We start from the raw sequence: 18,259 nt of genomic DNA, 5'->3' as shown, positions 1-18,259 counted from the left end.
TAGCAAGTATCCAGCTTACTATTTTATTGGCTCGCATAGAAAAAAAACATTGCTAGCTAGCACGCAGTTGGTGGCTTATTAGTCAAATCGATCCACAGATTTAGCAGTTTTTCAAAACCTGTCACTTCTGATGAATGACAGTGTTTCCATTTTCCTAAATCAGCTTTTTTTAAAAGTTGTGCTTCTGGCTAAATTGTTAACTCCTTGGGCAGTCACTTGTTGCAATTTGGAAGCTTCTTGCTTAGCATATCGTGGACTGGGTGAAGATAATCTACACAAGTATTTTGACTAGATCTATACTTAACCTGAACAAACTCACCTTTTAACTAGAGTTGGTAAATTAGGTATAGATGTCTGCCTCATATTGTAGTTAAACCTAAGCATGGTATGCATTGATTATAGTGTGTTAATGCAGGTGTAACACATAGAGGAAAGAACTGGTTGGCTGCAGACTGTAGTGTTATATATTACCAGGACTTTAAAACTTGAGATTGTATATATGGATTTCTTTTTCTATTTTGAAATCATTCCAGGCAAGATCATTCGATTCCTCTGTGTTACATATTTTGATCATATTTTCCTTAATTTTTCTTTACCTTTCTTGCAAAAGTACATTAATATGAAACTTGGTTGACTTCTGCTCAACCAAGAAAATGTTTACTGAATTTTTTAGTGTTTAAAAAATGTTTGCTAATATTTTAGAAACTATTCAGACTAAGACATCATTTTAGGAATGTTGTTCAAGTTAAATCTCTCGAGAATACTTTGATAGCTTATTATCAGTGTAGGTAAAGTTTGATGTTCTAGAAAATGAAAAAAAAATGCTCATAGTCTTACCATTCAGAATTAATTTGCCCCAAAGAGTGAATTAATCCACATTGTGTAGGATTGAAAGATCAGCCAAATGAGACGTATACATTGCACATTCTAGAAGATTGCATATACAATGTTCTTTTCTTTGTTTTTAGGACAGAATTAAGGCTTATGCCTTCAGTTGGGGATTTTGTTATCCATGAATAATATAGTTCTTTCAGGATTTTATTTTATTTTTATTTTTATTTAAAAGTGACCTTGAATGCCCTAAGTAGAAATATTAGGTATAAATGGAAAATAAATAAATATTTAAGTGACTCATTTTAATGATCAGATTTTCTCGATTTATGTGGCTCATTTTTATATGATTACAGTATCTGCTAGTTTTCCCTTTTTTTTAAAAAAATGTTATGACATCAATTGATGAAAAATCAAGATGGCAATCTTAATCAATTAATTTATCTTTTATAAAACAGAAACAGGTTGTAAGCTATAATTATCACTTTTTTCCTTTTTTCATGACAATAACATCGCTGAATAAAAGTATAATGGCAGCAAATGGAAATCTTTAGCTAATTAGAAGGAAATGAAGGTTGATTAGACTAAATAACAAATGTCACTTTTTTCTGATGAAGGTTGATGGTGAATACTGTATGAGTATACATGCTGGGTAGATGGCAAGTTACCGTATATAGGGAAGAAAGTAAGAGAAAGGATGGTGTTAATCTGGTAAACAGTCACTTTTCTTTCTCTTTTGCTAAATGCATCAAGAGGAAACATATTTCCACACAGAGCACATGATGCTACGGTTGGACCTTTTGTCACTTTTGACTATAAATACTTGCTGAGGGTTCTGTACAAAACATAAAACAACTTTTTTATTTTAAAGCTACAGTTATGATTTGCTATACAGGATAAGCAGGTGGACTGAATTTAATCCTTTAATAGTATGTTGCATGCTTATATTTTTCTGTTCAGTAACTTTTAATTCTAATACTATTATATTATAATGAGGATATTGTTTGTTTACAGTAAAAATAAATAGCATTCTTCTGTCAGGTTTTTTTTTACTTGTATAGATTAAACAGATTAAGCAGTACAGTTTACTGTTGTTTCATTTGCAAACCTATGCTTATGTGAATAATTTCCTTGATTTCAAGGGACTTTTTACTGATACATTTATTTTATTTACTTAAATCTGTAGCCTATCTATTCTCAAAATGTTGACCAGCTACATTCTTCTGCTGTAGCCCTTTAAATGTCACATTATAATAAGTATTAGGATTTACCTTTAACAAAAAAAACCCTGAAATGTAAATACACTTTAAGCACTGATACCCTGTAATTCAACAAATATTTAAAACATCTAATAATAAAGGTAAAATAATGTATATTGAAAAAAGATAAATATAAAACAAATAAAATATGATGCTTAATACTATTTGCTTTTTTTTTGTCTGATTGATTTCTTTAGGATATGTTTATGCCGAATTCTGTTATCATTTTTTTTTAATCAATTTGTAATTTTGTATTTTTTGTCTTTTAAATGTTGGTAGCTCTGAGCAATATCATGTAGGAGAAAACATGCATATTTGGTTTCCCCAAAAATATGACAGGGTCTTATTTTCTTTTTAGCTACAAAATATGGCTTGGGCTTTATTATGGGTGGAGGGTTTATTGTTTTGGTTGCCGGGTGGCTGCTCTCTTGCGAGCGGGCTCCCAAAGAGCCGGGAACAGCTTCATGAGTGAATGGCTGTGTGGTGCTGTTGCAGCAGCGCAACGCAACAGTCATGAAGCGACCACGCTCACAAGCAGCCACCCGGCAAACCCCCTTTGCAGCCGGGCACAGCGCCATTTACTGACCTAGGGGTATTGGCAAGCTGCATGAGTGCCTCTTCGCCGCCGCCCGACTCCCGCAGCTTGGTTCCAAATGCCAGTAAATGGCGCTCTGCATGGCATGAGAGGGGGGTTGCGCGAGCGACTGTTCTGCTCTCGCTCACCCACCTCCCAATGCATGGCCCAGCTCTCATTACGGAGCCAGGGCACTGCCGCACCATCCCAGGTGGCTTTGTCCGCGGCTTCCAACCCGAGTCTTTCGGCAGTGGCCGCTCTGGGTGCATGCTCTATGGTTGTACGCTCTGCAGGCAGCTGGCCCACAACCATAGAGCATGCACCCAGAGCGGCCACTGCCGAAAAACTCGGGTTGGAATCCGAGGGTTTGCCATGTGGCTGCTCGTGAGCATGGTCACTTCATGGCTGTTGTGTTGCGCTGCTGCGACAGCGCAACACAGCCATTCACCCATGAGGATGTTCCCGGCTCTTTGGGAGCCCGCTTGCAAGAGAGCAGCCTTCCGGCAACCCTCCTCTTCAGCTGGGCACAGCTCTGCTCACCAACCTAGCGGTATTCCGAAGGCGCCAAGCAACGCGATCACTTTTGTCTTCCCCCAGGTTCTCACGGCTTGGCACCTTTGGGATACTGCTAGGTTGGTGAGCGGTGCTCTGTCTGGCCAGAGGTGGGGGGTTGTCCAGGAGGGGTTATATGCGGAGGGGGGTTATATTTTTGCCCACCAGAAAAATGTGGCATGGCTGTATTATGAGGCCATGTCGTATTTTTGGGGAAATCCTCCTGGCCGGCATTTTAAATTTTTAGGGGTTGTCCTTTTAACTTGTTTTAATTTTTATTATCACTGTACAGACCCTATATTTAATTTGTTTTTAATAAGGGGTATTTAATATTGTTATTGTATATACGGTTTTAGCTTTTGTCTGTGCACCGCCCCGAGCCCCCTCAGGGAGAGGGGGCGGTCTATAAATTTAATAAATGAATGAAAATAAATGAAACAAGGTATATAAATGAAGTTCTTCAGTTAGATCTGTCTCAAAATTTTCAAAATTAATTTTCAAATATATGGTCATGCTGACTTTAAAATTTCAAGTGCTAAACAAATTAGACACAAAAGAATGAAGGATTGCTGTGCCCTTTCTCTCTGCCCCGAGCTATATTTAGTCAAACTAAAATGAGATGAGCTATTTTGGAAGGATTTGGGGTGGATCAAGGCAATCAATCTAGTCTACAGTGAAGCATTTCTCAAAATGGAACTTAAAATTATGCCAGGCCTGTGACAGAGGAAAAAGACAGCTGTCTTTTTGGACTGCCAAGAAATATGGGAATCCAGCATAAATAGAGATGAATATTCCTACAGAATGGCAAATATGAATGAGTGAGTCAGAACTCAAAGCCAATAATCACAACTAGCACTGGTTATCTCAAAAAGAGATCTGCTATCTCAAAAAATATACCTACCCACCCCTCCATCTTAATTATCTTGTATCTTTTAACTAGCATTCCTCAGCATTATATCGCGTTTGCTTAAAAGCAAAATGAATAATCTACCACTAGGTTATGATCTGTTGCTCTTGAATAAATTCCTAATCTGTGCATTATACTTGATACGGTAATTTGATGTAATTCACGATCTATCCTGCAATTGAACCTTTATAAACATAATCTTTAAAGCCACTATCTAAATATTTCCACTGAAACATTTGGTACATTATTTTCTTACTTAGAAACATATAATCTTTATTACACAAAATGGTAAAGCAGTTAAAATACAAATGCAATAAATAGCCGCAAAATTACACACGCCTCTATAATAGACAATAGAATTCAAAATCTACCCAAAAGAGTAGCTTCAGATACAACATATTGTAACGATTTAATCAGAAAGTAATTTAATCAGAAAGAAGCTAGGCTTGTGTAGGGATGGAATCCTTGAAACTATGCCTGCAATTTTCACTGTGAGAAGCCTATACAGAAGATCGCTTAGTTGATGATAATTAAAGCCCTTTTCTTTTAGTATAGGTCAGGAGTGTCAAATTTGCGGCATCACAGTGGCGTCAGGTGATGTATCGGGACTTTTTCCCACTTTGCTAAACTGTGTGTGGGTATGGCCAGCTTGTGACACATCTCGGCCGGGAGTTTGACAGCCCTGGTTTAGGTGATCCCATCAGTGTCTGTCTATACATGGTAAACAACAGCCAGTGAGAATTGAATACATGTGTAATCAATTGCAGTTCCATATATATCAAGGCATGCAACAGCACAAAGCAAAACATGTTCTGGAGTCTTCTGTAGATTAACTTGATTCACTTGTTGAATCATAAAGTCAAGCAGAAACAGGAATTTCTGCTTCCTCAAATTGCTTATACAAATAAGTGAATGAGTGTCTTAATTGTGATAGACAGGTGAATTTACTATAAACTAGACCTGAGAAATCTCTGCTAGACAACACCATGAGTCAACAGAGATATTAGGAAACAGCTGTTTATTATTGATAGCATAGATATTGAGACCTGAGTCCTGAGCTTTCATTACAGTTGGTTTTGATTCACTGAAATTCTTCCAGTACTTGCTGTTTTCATTTTCCTACTCCATTCATTAAACTACTCCTCAGAGTTGACTTAAGAGAAGAAGACACAGGGGAACAATTATTTTAGTTGCCTAGGTCATTTCATGAAGTAAAAACAAATGTATGTCAAAAAGAGTTTAGAATAAGAAATGTCTTAAGAACATCTTTGGAAATCTGTGAACTCTATAAGTCCCTTAGGGAGTACCATCCAAATTGGCTTGCTCAACCTCAGCTTTGTACAGGGGAATAGTTGTGGAAGTATAAACTTCAATGGGAAATTTATTTATTTTATTTTATTTTATTAAATTTATAGACCGCCCCCTCTCCCCGAAGGGACTCGGGGCGGTGTACAGACACCACATTAAAACCTAATATAAAATTGTTTAAGTGATTGATAAACTTCAATAGGAAATGCTTAAGGATTTGCATTTATTGATTTGGGTCAGTCTGTTTAGTTTCCTTTTTGAATTAATGTAATTATTAACTCTGATATTTTAGTAAAAAGCAACATAACTGTGCCCAAAGATGCTTTTCAAAAGGCAACAATGTTTTCTTGTTTTTTTTTCCTCTTAAAAATGTCCTACTTCTCATCTAAGAAGCTTCTTGGATGAGAAGCTTGAGTCAGAACTGATAAAGCTTCTTGGATGAGAAGCAAAACATTTTCAAGGGGGAAAAGACAAAGTCAGGTTGCCTTTTGAAAAGTATCTTTGGGACAACCATGACCTGAGTGATTGAGAATCTCCACAGGCAACAAAACTGTAAGTGAATTGGAAGCATATGGAATTATCATCAGGCCTGATTAAAACCCATTGTGTTTTTTCCCTTGGGTCTTTCTGAGAGTAGGTGGCTGTTGATCAAACTTAATACAGATTGTCTTTTTTTTAATTTCCATAAAATATATTAGCATGTTAATTTTCAGCAAAGATTTTCAGATGGCTTTATATCTTCCTTACAGCGAGAATTATGTGTATGTTAAAGTCTTACATAATATTCCAAATATAGTATATTACAGTTTAATTTTCATTGAATGCCTTCAGGCTTTCCCCAAAGCTTTCCCCCCAAAGACATGAAAGTTGTTCCTTAATTATATTTGATAACTTGGTAACTAAACCAGAATTTTGAATAACAACTTACAAACTTTTGAGAAACTAGTGAAAATATTACTGTTTGGATGCTATCCTAAATATCTGTAATAAATAGAATCCCATACAGTATAGTTCTTCATGTTATCTAATTCTCAGTAACTACCATTGAGAATAACTGTTGTGGTTTTGTAATGTTAATTAGACAAAGGAAAACAGAAAAAAGTGAAAGTAAAATAAAGGAATCATTTTTAAGGTCTCTAAGTTAGGAAGCAAAAATAAGTGAATTTTATATTTAACAGAGATGGATATTTCTGTACCATACATGGGCAGAGAGATGCAAAACTTAACACACAATAATCGTTGAAACAAACTATTTACTACTTAAAGAAAAAAACTTAGTGCGTTCCATATGATTTATAGAGTAACATTCATTCCAGATATACTTCTGGAACAAAATTCTGAATGTAATGTTCCATTTAAGATGGTCATAATGTAGCTTGTGATATAAAAATGCCTAGGTTGTAGACCAGAAGTATCAAACTCATGTTACGTGATGTATTGCAACTTTTCCTCTCTTTGCTAAAACAGGGATGGGCGTGGCCAGTGCATGACGCATCTGACCCCACGCCATAAGTTGTAGACCATCCCAGAAGGAGAGTGAGCATATTCTTCTGCATATTTGATGATAAATATTACAGATTTTTATAGAAATATTTTACAATACCTATATACCCCTTCTCTAGTATATATGTAATATAAAATGAAAAGGAGGAAGTTGTGTCCAAATAAGCTTCTGGAACCAGTATGATAAAATAATAGCTATATGAGATTATTTGACTATTGGATTATGGTGAATAAGAAGAAAAAAGGTGATATTTACATAAATTATTTCACTGTATTGGCCTCCAAAGGTCTGAAACATATTTTTGGTATAGTTTCATTACATTAAAATGACATTAAATCTAATGACCCCTTCATCTTTAAATCTTCGCTGTTTCTTCAGCAGCAATGTGAGGTCCACCTATAAGAATTAGGCAGGATTTTCACAGTCATGAAGCTCATTGGTTGATTCTTTACAAGTTACTTCCCATCATAATCAATTTCTTAGTGTTGATTACAAGGATAAAGGAGCAATGGAACATATGGAGTGAGAGTATTCACTAGGTTTCCCAGTCAAAACACACAAAATGGTGGGTAGTTAAGATTAGGGTTAGGGTTACAGTGGAAAGGATTTTCACTCCTATTGAAGGGTATCAGTTGTATCAGCCATCATAGAATGTTTAATGTACAAATTCTAAATTATCTATCACTTTAATTGAACTAAAGAGTATTAGTGACTTTCAAATAACAATCCTCTTTTAAATGGAATTTATGGTTATGATAGAGGCAGCCTCATAGTGTAACTGCACAGTAACGAAGATATTAAAACTCTGATTCTAAAACATGTTGAAAACACTATATAATTGTTCATTGCACATGTTATTAAAACTTCCAGTGCCATTAGCTTTCATCATTTGCCACTGCCAGATGGTACTCTGACAGAGTAGGAAGCAATCACTGAATAATGCAAAGAGAATAAAAAATGATGAATAATATATCAGAGAATTTCTCACCCTTGTTAGTTGCAATGGCCAATTAAAGGCAGGTTCCAATATACACTAGTGGGGCTTTTGCTTGTCTCAGGTGGAGTTTCTTGCTGTCACAAATACTGATATTTGTTTTGCTTTCATGATGATTTCTGGCTTATTTTCAATCTATGTCAGTTACAAGCTAAAGCAGCTTTTTGATAATAGATGACAAAAGGGAGCCACCTGTTCCTATTTTAAGTTGAATATTACCTTGATTAGGTATGCATGGAGAGGAACATTGATGATTGATTGATTGCATTAATTGCATATTTAAATTCTTTTCAGCAGGTCTTCTCATTAGTTTGCCAAAAAGAATTGCACACTTTAATTTGCATTTCTTTATATATACATATTTTAGTCATTATTGATAATAATATATTTTACGCATTTATAATAACGGTATTAGCTATTTAGATACTGTGATCTTCTCACTTTAAATGTATATTGGAAACTCAGTTGTTATCTAACTTGGTGTGCTACAGAAATGTTTACATTGCTTCATAAGATTGTATCCATGACTACTTTTTTGCATTGCAAAGATTATGAATTGTTAGTCTACAGTAGTGTACTTTAAATAACTTACATTGTTTCCACAGTACTCCATAGTTAATAAATTGTGCAAGATAATAAAGGTAACAACGATCAATTAACATTTTCTGCTCCTAGGCAAGTTGTTGTTCTTTGGCCTAGTGATGGAGGGCAAGACATATTAGCTTGAGTTTTATGTGGGCATTTTCATTTCCATGACTTCATCCGAGGAGAAAACCGAGAGTGTCTGAAGCAACAGGTACTGGCTTCAAAGTGATAGATGCAGCCAGAGCATCCAACCCTCACTCCTTTTTACATGCATACAATGCCTGCAATACACATTAAAAAGGGATGTGGCTTTCATTACCTAATTTATACCTACCATTTTGAAACCCTTAGCCATCACTGTGGATCCCCTTGGATCTAGGACAGCGATGGCGAACCTTTTTTTGGCTCGCGTGCCACAAGTGGGGGGAGCGCAGGGGGGTCATGTGTGTGCGTGCCACACCCATAATGCAATGCGAGACCCCCCAGTGCGCATGCACGCACAACGCCCCCCCCCCATTTTTCATGCTTTTTTCGCCCTCCCCAGGCTCCAGAGGCTTTATGGGAGCCTGGGGAGGGTGAAAAGAGCCCCCCCGCCCCCCCGGAGGCCCTCTGGAGGCTTCAGGGACTGTCCGGAGGCTTCCCTGAAGCCTTCAGAATGCTTAAAACCACCCTCCGAGCAATCCGGAAGTGACTTCCGGGTTGCTCGGAGGGTCGTTTTAAGCGCTCCGAAGGCGTCAGGGAAGCCTCCAGACGGTCCCTGAAGCCTTCGGAATGCTTAAAATGACCCTCCGAGCAACCCGGAAGTCACTTCTGGTTTGCTCGGAGGGTGGTTTTAAGCGCTCGAAGGCGTCAGGGAAGCCTCCGGACGGTCCCTGAAGCCTCTGGGGGGGGGGCAGGGGAGGCTCTCTTCGCCCTCCCCAGGCTCCTATAAAGCCTCTGGAGCCTGGGGAAGGCAAAAAATAGCTTTTAAAAAGGTGAACTCAGCTGGCCAGCGTGCGCATGCGCGCTGGCCAGCTAACAGGGCAGCGCCTCGCGTGCCCTGACAAATGGCTCCGCGTGCCACTTGTGGCACGTGTGCCATAGGTTCGCCATCACTGATCTAGGACAATCCGCCACAGCCAACTCACCATGGGACAACTTGCTGTGGTACAAATGTTACATAATAGTGAAAAAAAATGGTGGAACAGAATCATTAAAGAAAGGATGCAAAAGGAGGGAAAAAATGAAATATGAATGGCAACAATGAAAATATTTTAAAATTATTTTAAATAATTAAATAAAATTGTTGAATTGTCCCATCGCAAGTTGACCCAGGGTGAGTTAGCTGCGGTGAGTTGTCCCGTGGGAAATTGGCTGTGGTGATCTGGCCACGGTAACTTGGCCATGGCGAATTGGCAGCAATGAGTTGGCCATGGCGGGTTGTCCCATTCTGCCCTAATGTTGGGAAACTGCCAGCCAAAGGGGGAATTAACTTTTGAGTCCTTGCGTAGCATCAAGAGGCATAAGGCTCAAACCTTTCCCCATGAAAACTTATCTGGCTGTTCCCAGGGGACAGCAGGGAGTCTGCAGAGACTCTAAGTGGAAGTCAATAACATTGCTGACATTAAGCTATTCACAGGTGGCTGTTGTTGCTTGCTTACCTGCTCCTGGGTTTTTTTTCTTCTTCTTTGAAATAAGTAAGTTGATTCTGCATGAATAAGAAAAAGAATAGATTTGGATGTCTACTAATGCTTTAATCTGTTTTCACTTTCCTTTTTTTCCCACTTGAAGGGAGATAGTCCGAAAATAAGGGGGAAATAGTTTTGTAAAAGTTGAAATCAATACATTTATTAATATTTTAATATTCTAAATCTTTTAAACATTTTTTGACAGATCTGAGGATATTACTTTTCAATCAGTTTAGTAACTTGTAAGTATTCTTTTCTTAATTTAGTTTGATTCACTTTCCTTTTTTTCCCCAACAGGCCTGAGAATCCGCTTATTCAATTTTTCACTCAAACTTTTAAGCTGCATGTTATATATAGTTCGGGTGCTCCTGGATGATCCATATCGTCAACATGAATGGTAATCTTTTAATTTTTCTCTCAAAATGCCTGAGAAATTGTCTTACTAAGATCAGTTGTACATAATATATGATCTAACATATTTTTAATTCTACAGGAGTCATTTGTAATCCAATTTCACATTTCATTATGCGCAGGTAGAGAGGACTATAATATTGCAGGCAAATCTTAATTAGCAGATTGTTGATAAAGTAAAATATTAAGGTGACCAGAACATTGGTTGCTGTTTCTACTGTATCTCATATAATATACATTACAATGCACTATTTTTCTTTATGATGACTGAAGTACAGGTAGTCCTTGACTTAGAACAGTTCATTTAGTGACTGTTCAAAGTTACAATGGCAGTTATGTTCATTGTTTCACACCTATGACTGTTGCAGCACCTCATGGTCACATGGTTTATATTTGGATGCTTGACAATTGGTTCAGATTTATGACGGTTGCAGTGTCCCAAGATCATGTGATCACCTTTTGTGACCTTCTGACAAGCAAAGTCAGTGGGGATCAGGTGTGGGTTCCTGATAGTTCTAACATCTTCTATAGAAGAGGTTCCACAAATCTACAGTGCTATTTAGAACCGGTTCCAGCTCCCTCCCCCCGCCCATCCGCACATCATCAAGATGAAGAGCGAGAGGAGGAATTCTGGGAGTTGAAGTCCACAAGTCTTAAAGCTGTCAAGTTTGAACACCCCTGGGGTTTTTTTTTCTAAAGGGTTAGGAGTGCAAGGATCTTGTAACTTGACAGCTTTAAGACTTGCACACTTCATTGCCAGAGTTCCTGAGCCAACATTTTGGTTGCTAAGCAAGAGCGTTGTTAAGTGGGTTTCACCACATTTTACAAGTTGGCCATGCCCACCCAGTCACATGACTGCCAAGCTGTTCCCACTCAGTCACATGGCTGGCAAGCCACTCCCACCCAGTCAAATGGCTGGCAAGCCACTCCCATCCGGTCCCATGGCCGGCGAGCCACTTCCACTGAGCAGACCACACCTACAGAAGAGGTTCTAAATTTTTTTGAAAGCCACCGCTGGTGGAGATTCACTTAACAATTGTATTACTAATTTAACAACTGCAGTGATTGACTTAACAAATGTGGCAAGAAAAGTTGTAAAATGGGGCAAAACTCACTTTCTCACTTAGCAACGTAAATTCTGGGTTCAATTGTGGTTGTAAACCAAGGACTATCTGTACAGTGTCTTCCATCTGTGTTGATACTTCTGGACTTTTCTCTAGTATTTCATTATTGGATCATCAAATACTCCTGCCTTGTTTTGAGATCTTTGGCCATTAGAGTAAAGCCTTCTCTTCATTCTTGTCTGTCATTTTGTTTTTAGTATTTCTCCTTTTCTTGTATTGGTTAGTATTCCCTTTCATTCTCAATAGGTATCCAGCGGGAATTGGTACTATGTAATTTTTCCTGGTTTTGGAGCGAGGTGCTTTTTTTCAAGAGGCAAATGGACTTTCGGGTTTTTCTTTGAAGGCATTTCACTTCTTGTCCAAGAAACTTCAGCTCTTCATTCATCATATTTCTATAGGCAGTGAGCCATCTTATAAAATGTGACTGTGTGATGCATAATAAAAAATAATATAAAACTAAATTAATTAAAACAAAGGGAAGGGCCACAGATATTAACAGATATCAAAGGAAAACAAAAGAAACAGCCACAGATATTAACAGCAGTGGAGCCATTTCAACCATTCCCTTGGGGCCTCTAGGTCTGATGAACTAGCCAAATCTTGAAGGACTTGCAAAACGTTAATAGCCTGATCACAAGGGGGGGAGAGGGGGATAATGTTTCATATAGCAAATGCCATGGCAGTAAGGACTCATCTCTGGAATCCCACAAGATGTAGCTCTTTACTGGACCTGCAACATACATTTTCTGCCAGGCAGATGTACTCAGCAAGAAGTGGTCCCTCAAATAACTTGGGTCCTTCGTCATAAATATCTTATCAGGTCCTCAATTTCTTGACTTCAGAGGCAGTGAGATACATGATGTAGCTTGGCTTGTGTCAGAATCTTTACCGTTATAACGGTTTATTATTTCCCCCCTTTAGTTCTTTCCCCCCTGAGTCAGTTCAGGTATTTTTATTTTGTGTTATCTGTTCATGCTGTTTTTCTCTGGTTTTCCTATGTCCATTTATCACCAGTTCCTTCAAACTTTGTTTTGGGTTTTTAGGACTGCTTGCTATCTTTATCTATGCAGTATTGTAGGTGTTTGGGGAACTGCTTTACTCTCCCTTTTTCACAGATAAAGGGATTCAAGCATTGAGGCTCTGGGCTCCCTGAAAGAAAACAACTGATTTTAATATTTTTAAAAAGATTTTAAAAACATGTTTTTTTCCTAGTAAGGAATGTAATGGAAGAAGTTGAATAGAGCTGGGCAATACTGTAAAATCTGATCTTTGCTAGACAGCTAACAAGCTTTCAAATTGCCTTGTTGAAGGACTTATATTTATTTCAATTATTGTTTAATTATTTTTCCAGGGTATAGGGCTTGACTATGAGATTGTGTGTTTACTTTATTTGGCTGTTGTTTCTTTGTATTTTTATTATGACAATATGTATAACGATTGGCTGTCCCTCATCTTCTGGTTTTTTTAAAAATTGATTATTATGCATCTTGTTGACATTGCAGCTGTTATTACTGCTGTTAATTTTATTCTGAGGATTTATCTAATTTTGTTTTATTAAAGGGATTTTTGCATGTGTATATACAAGTGTCTTCAAGCTAAAATATAATAAATGCAGTGTGCTTGTTGTTAAGTTTAAAAGCAAAGCAGTTTAACTTTTTGAACTACATAAAAAGTGTGTGCCTGACCAACTATAGTACATTTTAACTAACAGAGTCAAAAGCCGGCAGCCAACAGGCCTATCTAAAAGCTTTCATAGATTGGACAAGTTCGGTGCTCACACAAAGTCTGTATTTGGAGGAGAAATTTGCAATATGCCAATTATAGATGCCTTAATCCAAATGCAGAAAAAAACATTTCACTTCAAAGCACTATCCTGCTTTAAATCTCTCTGCATAAGCCTTTGCATATAATAAGGAAAAAAGACCAGTACTGTGATGCCCTTGGCTCCACAGGAGATACTTTTTCTTTTAAAGTTTAGCTTAACTTTTTCATGAAAACTGGCTTTGTTGGATCTGAACACAGCATTGGTTCAAATCACTGATTCTAAAGAAGGGAAGTTCAAATACTTTACTTCGAAGCCCACTCTCTGTTTTTTTTTTTTTATGGCAAGCTAACATTCACAAGTAAGCAAACTAAAGGCTGCTGAAGGAGAGGGAAAGGGGCACCCAAGCTCATTGCTTTGATTGAATTCATTCAAGCTTGTGTACTGCTAAACCGTGGCTTTGCATTTACTTTGATTAAATAGAACAATAAACAGGCTAACATGCTCTCAACTCTTCCCTGATTGTGTTTGCAGGATTGCATAATGAGTAGATTACAAAAGTGCTATTGAAACCAATGGTACATGTAGAGTAAATGGACCAAAGCTTTTACAGCTAGTCCAGAATTTCTGTTGCTAAGCAAGGTAAATGAGTTTTGCCCCATTTTATGACCAATTTTGCCACAGTTGTTAAGTGAATCACTGTGGTTGTTAAGTGAATCTCAGTTGTTAAGTGAATCTGGCTTTCCCCCGTTGACTTTGCTTTCAGAAGCCAGCTGGATGGTTACAAATGGTGATCACATGGCCCCAGGACATTGCACCTGTCATAAATACATAGCAATTGCTAAACACCCAGATTTTGATCATGTGACCATGAGGATGCTTCAATGGTTGTAAGTATGAAAAACAGTTATAAGTCATTTTTTCAGTGCCATTGTAAGTTCAAATGGTCACTATAACGAATGGTTGTAAGTCAAAATAGTAGAATAACAGATTGGAAGGGACCTTCTAATCCAGCCTCTTATACCATTCCAGACAAATGACAATCCAGTCTCTTTTTAATAGCTTCCCGGTGATGGCAAACCATTCCACGGTTTTGTTCTCACTGTAAGGAAATTTCCTTAGTTCTAGGTTGCTTCTTTCCTTGATTAATTTCCATTATTGCTTCTTGTCTTGCCTTCTGGTGCTTCAGAAAATAGATTTACTCCTTCTTCTTTGTGGCAGCCCCTCATATATTGAAACACTGTTGTCATGTCATTCCTAGTCCTTCTAGATTAGACATATCCAATTCCTGCAACTGTTTTTCATAAGCTTTAGTCCCCAGCCCCCTAATCATCTTCTCTATACTCTTTCCAGAGTCTCATCATCTTTTTTTTTTTAATATTGTGGTGACCAAAATTGGATGTGGCATTCCAAGTGTGGTCTTACCAAGTTGGTATAAAGCAGTAACTAATACTTCATGTGATCTGGAATCTATTCCTCTGTTAATACAGGGTACGATTTCATTGGCCTTTTTGACCAAACTCTTTTTTTGGCTATACATTTTTTTAGAATATAGGTAGTTGACGACTACCTCTATTTGCCTCACAACCCAACACACATTATGCCAGGGGTGTCAAACTGGCGGTCCATGGGCTGGATGGGTCACGTGCAGGGCACACCCATCCCAGCTCTGTAAATGGGACAAACACTGCAAAACATCATGTGACACAGCGAGTTTGACATGCATTATACTGTTGAGGTGTTGAGAGAATGACATCTCTATTACCTTCAAGATTTCTTCCACATTTCTATTGCCATCATGTAGATAGAATAAGCTGAGACAAACAGATAAATTCCCATTGTAAAAGAAGGCTGTGCTTTCTAACCTGGAGTAAGCAACATTACATTTACTTCAGAATATGCATATACACATCTGCACCAGCTAAGCATAGCAAACATTGTTGAATTTTCTATAAAAAAATCTTGTGCACTTTCTTTCCTCCCCTGCTCATTATTTCTTCCAGTCACTTCAATGGACGCTCCTTCACCTTTCTTTTTCTTCCTTCCCTTCATTCTTCACAAATATGTGTGAGTGCATGTGCATATATTTAAGAAATAATGGTTTGAATGATTGTTAAATGCAGTTGGGGAGAATGTTTGAATTTGTTAAAATGAGGTGCTTTTTAGTGACAATTTTATTCACTAGTTATTTATTCAATTAAAAATAATTGACTTTTTTTCTCTAGTCCTTGTTTTATTTTTGCAATGTAGCTTCAGAATTATAGAAATAGGCAAACACAGTTGTGTATCCATTTCTGTCTTAAGGGATTTATTGAAATGTGATGGCTTTATATTGACAATCTCATCCAATAATTATTCAATTAAAATTAATTGGATTTTTGTCTTGTCCTTGAAACGTAGCTGTGAAACAGGAAGCCTAGACATATGCAAACTTACAGTTGTCCATGCAAGTCTTTCTTGGGCACAGATTTATAGTATTGGGAAGAAAAAATACTTTTAAGATTGGCTTCAGATGAAGTTCACAGCATTAGAGAAATGTAGAGAAATTAAACATTGCATAGATATTTTGTTCAGTTTGTTGTTTTAGAGGTATCTCCCTTCCCTTGTCTTTACCTTCATTTTAATTATGTTTCAAACAGATACAGTATACAGGAAACTTTATTAAACTTTAGAAATTTACTACTTTGATGACTTTGATGAAATGCATCACAGCTCAATATAAATATTCTCAGTCATCTAAACATAGTAACATTTTCTTTTGATCATGTAATTCTAACAAACCAATAAAAACATCATTTGTACATTTTATTCTGTAGAATATTTTTTTAAAGTTGCAGTGATTTAAAAGAAAAAGTTAGTAATTAAGTCTTACTTGTTTCCCATAATTATTGTATCTCCTAGGACAGTGATGCCGAACCTATGGCACGCGTGCCACAGGTGTCACACGGAGCCATTTGTCAGGGCATGCGAGGCGCTGCCCTGTCAGCTGGCCAGCATGCGAGGCGCTGCCCTGTCAGCTGGCCAGCATGCTTGCGCGCGCTGGTCAGCTGATTTCACTCCCTTTTAAAGCCATTTTTCCCCTCCCCAGGCTCCAGATACTTTATAGGAGCCTGGGGACGGCGAAAAGAGCCTCCGCTGCTCCCCCTGGAGGCCCTCTGGAGGCTTCATGAGCTTCCCTGAAGCCTCCAGAGCGCAAAAAAACAGCCCTATGGGCAAACCGGAAGTTCGGGAACGGACTTCTGGTTTGCTCGGAGATTCGTTTTGACTGCTCCGGAGGCTTCAGGGAAGCGTCCTGAAGGTCCCTGAAGCCTTCGGAGCGCTCAAAATGACCCTCAGAGCAAACAGGAAGTGACTTCCGGTTTGCTCGGAGGTTCATTTTGACTTCTCCGGAGGCTTCAGAAACGCCTCCTGAAGGTTCCTGAAGCCTCCGGAGGGCTTCGGGGGGGGGGGAGGTTGTTTTCGCCCTCCCTAGGCTCCTATAAAGCCTCTGGAGCCTGGGGAGGGTGAAAAAAGCATACAAAAATGGGGGGGTCTCACCTGTAGTGTGCGCATGCGCTCTGGGGAGGTCACGCATTGCATTATGGGTGCAGCACGCCCGCACACGACACCCCTTCGCTCCCCCCACTTATGGCACGCGAGCCAAAAAGGGTTCACTATCGCTGTCCTAGGATCATAACTCTTCAAAGACTGCCAGAGATGTTTATTTTAATAGCTGGAATATAAAATGTACTGTTTATAACCTAATAATGCTGAAAGAATTATTTCAAAAATAACAGTTGTGTCCACATTGAATCTCATCTCTTGGGAAAGAACAACCAAGTAGATGACATATTGTCAGACGAGACTGTTGGCACATAGATCTAATAAATAAAAATTAATGAATAAAATAGTAGGAGAAGTCAGGAGATTGCTGCAAACTAGTGTGGTATGATTGAATCTTCCCATTACTAGATAGCTTGGCAGTTTCCAGGGATATTATTCCTGTATATAGCTGTGCTATTTTTTTGGTTAACTGAAAAAATTCTAATATTTAAATATGGGATTGGCACATATATAGCTTTTAGTTTGCAGCTATTTTCAATTCCAATTTTCCCAATGTAAAATTTGGAAATTCGGGAAGATAATATATGTTTAAATCACCATACCTCCACAAAATTACTACTAATTCTATCTTTATTTTGACATTAATGTTTTTATAATGTGATTGGCACCCAAAAGGAAGATCCAAGCAGAGTCCAAAACATAAGTAGTTTGTCGATAATAATTAAAAATGGGATTCTGCTCTATAATCAAGCGCCAGGCCAAATTAGAAAATCCAGTTGTTTCTTTGTATTTGCCTGTTTTCTTTTTGTTGTCTTATTTTAGGCCTCTGTAATTTGAAAACAAGTTGAGATTCTGTCCCCCCACGGTTCATTTATATTAATGAGATTTTTTTTCTTTGGAGAAGCAATGATTTTTAACAAAATTGCATGCATACATTTTAATACATTATCCCTGTAGGTGTTATTAATTAATATTAAATCTTGATATGGAACCACTTTTCATCTGAATTCATTTGAAAGGTATTTTTGCCCCTAATTTTAAAATCCAACAAAGGCAATAATAAAGGTAGAAAAATAGGAGAACAAGCACGGGAGCAGTTATGCTTTTGGCATCCTATGGCTCTGGTGAAGTTGGCTTTCCTCTTGTCAAATAAATCATGATTTGATTTGAAATCAAGCAGTTGATTTGAATATCTTTTTTGTGAATGGTTACTGAAGGATTTTGCATATTCCTGTATT

At 37.8% G+C, this 18,259-nt stretch overlaps 2 protein-coding genes across 4 annotated transcripts in view; both read left to right on the top strand.

Moving 5' to 3' along the window:
- KCNT2 (potassium sodium-activated channel subfamily T member 2) overlaps window positions 1-18,259 on the top strand; it is a 229,928-nt gene that overhangs the window by 79,701 nt on the left and 131,968 nt on the right. For all 3 annotated transcript variants that reach the window (XM_081946388.1, XM_081946387.1, XM_081946389.1), the window contains one exon: window positions 10,479-10,578. In XM_081946388.1, coding sequence (XP_081802514.1) covers window positions 10,479-10,578 — 100 coding nt within the window. The remainder of the gene's footprint in view (window positions 1-10,478; window positions 10,579-18,259) is intronic.
- The window catches only part of LOC309388775 (complement factor H-like), a 499,219-nt gene that overhangs the window by 451,798 nt on the left and 29,162 nt on the right, over window positions 1-18,259 (top strand). The gene's annotated exons all lie outside the window — the stretch shown is intronic.

The sequence above is a fragment of the Natrix helvetica genome (assembly GCF_964273705.1).
Source record: "Natrix helvetica genome assembly, chromosome: 3".
Classification (NCBI taxonomy): Eukaryota; Metazoa; Chordata; class Lepidosauria; order Squamata; family Natricidae; genus Natrix; species Natrix helvetica.
The sequence above is the reverse complement of the archived record's forward strand: the minus strand, read 5'-3'. Positions and strand labels throughout refer to the sequence as shown.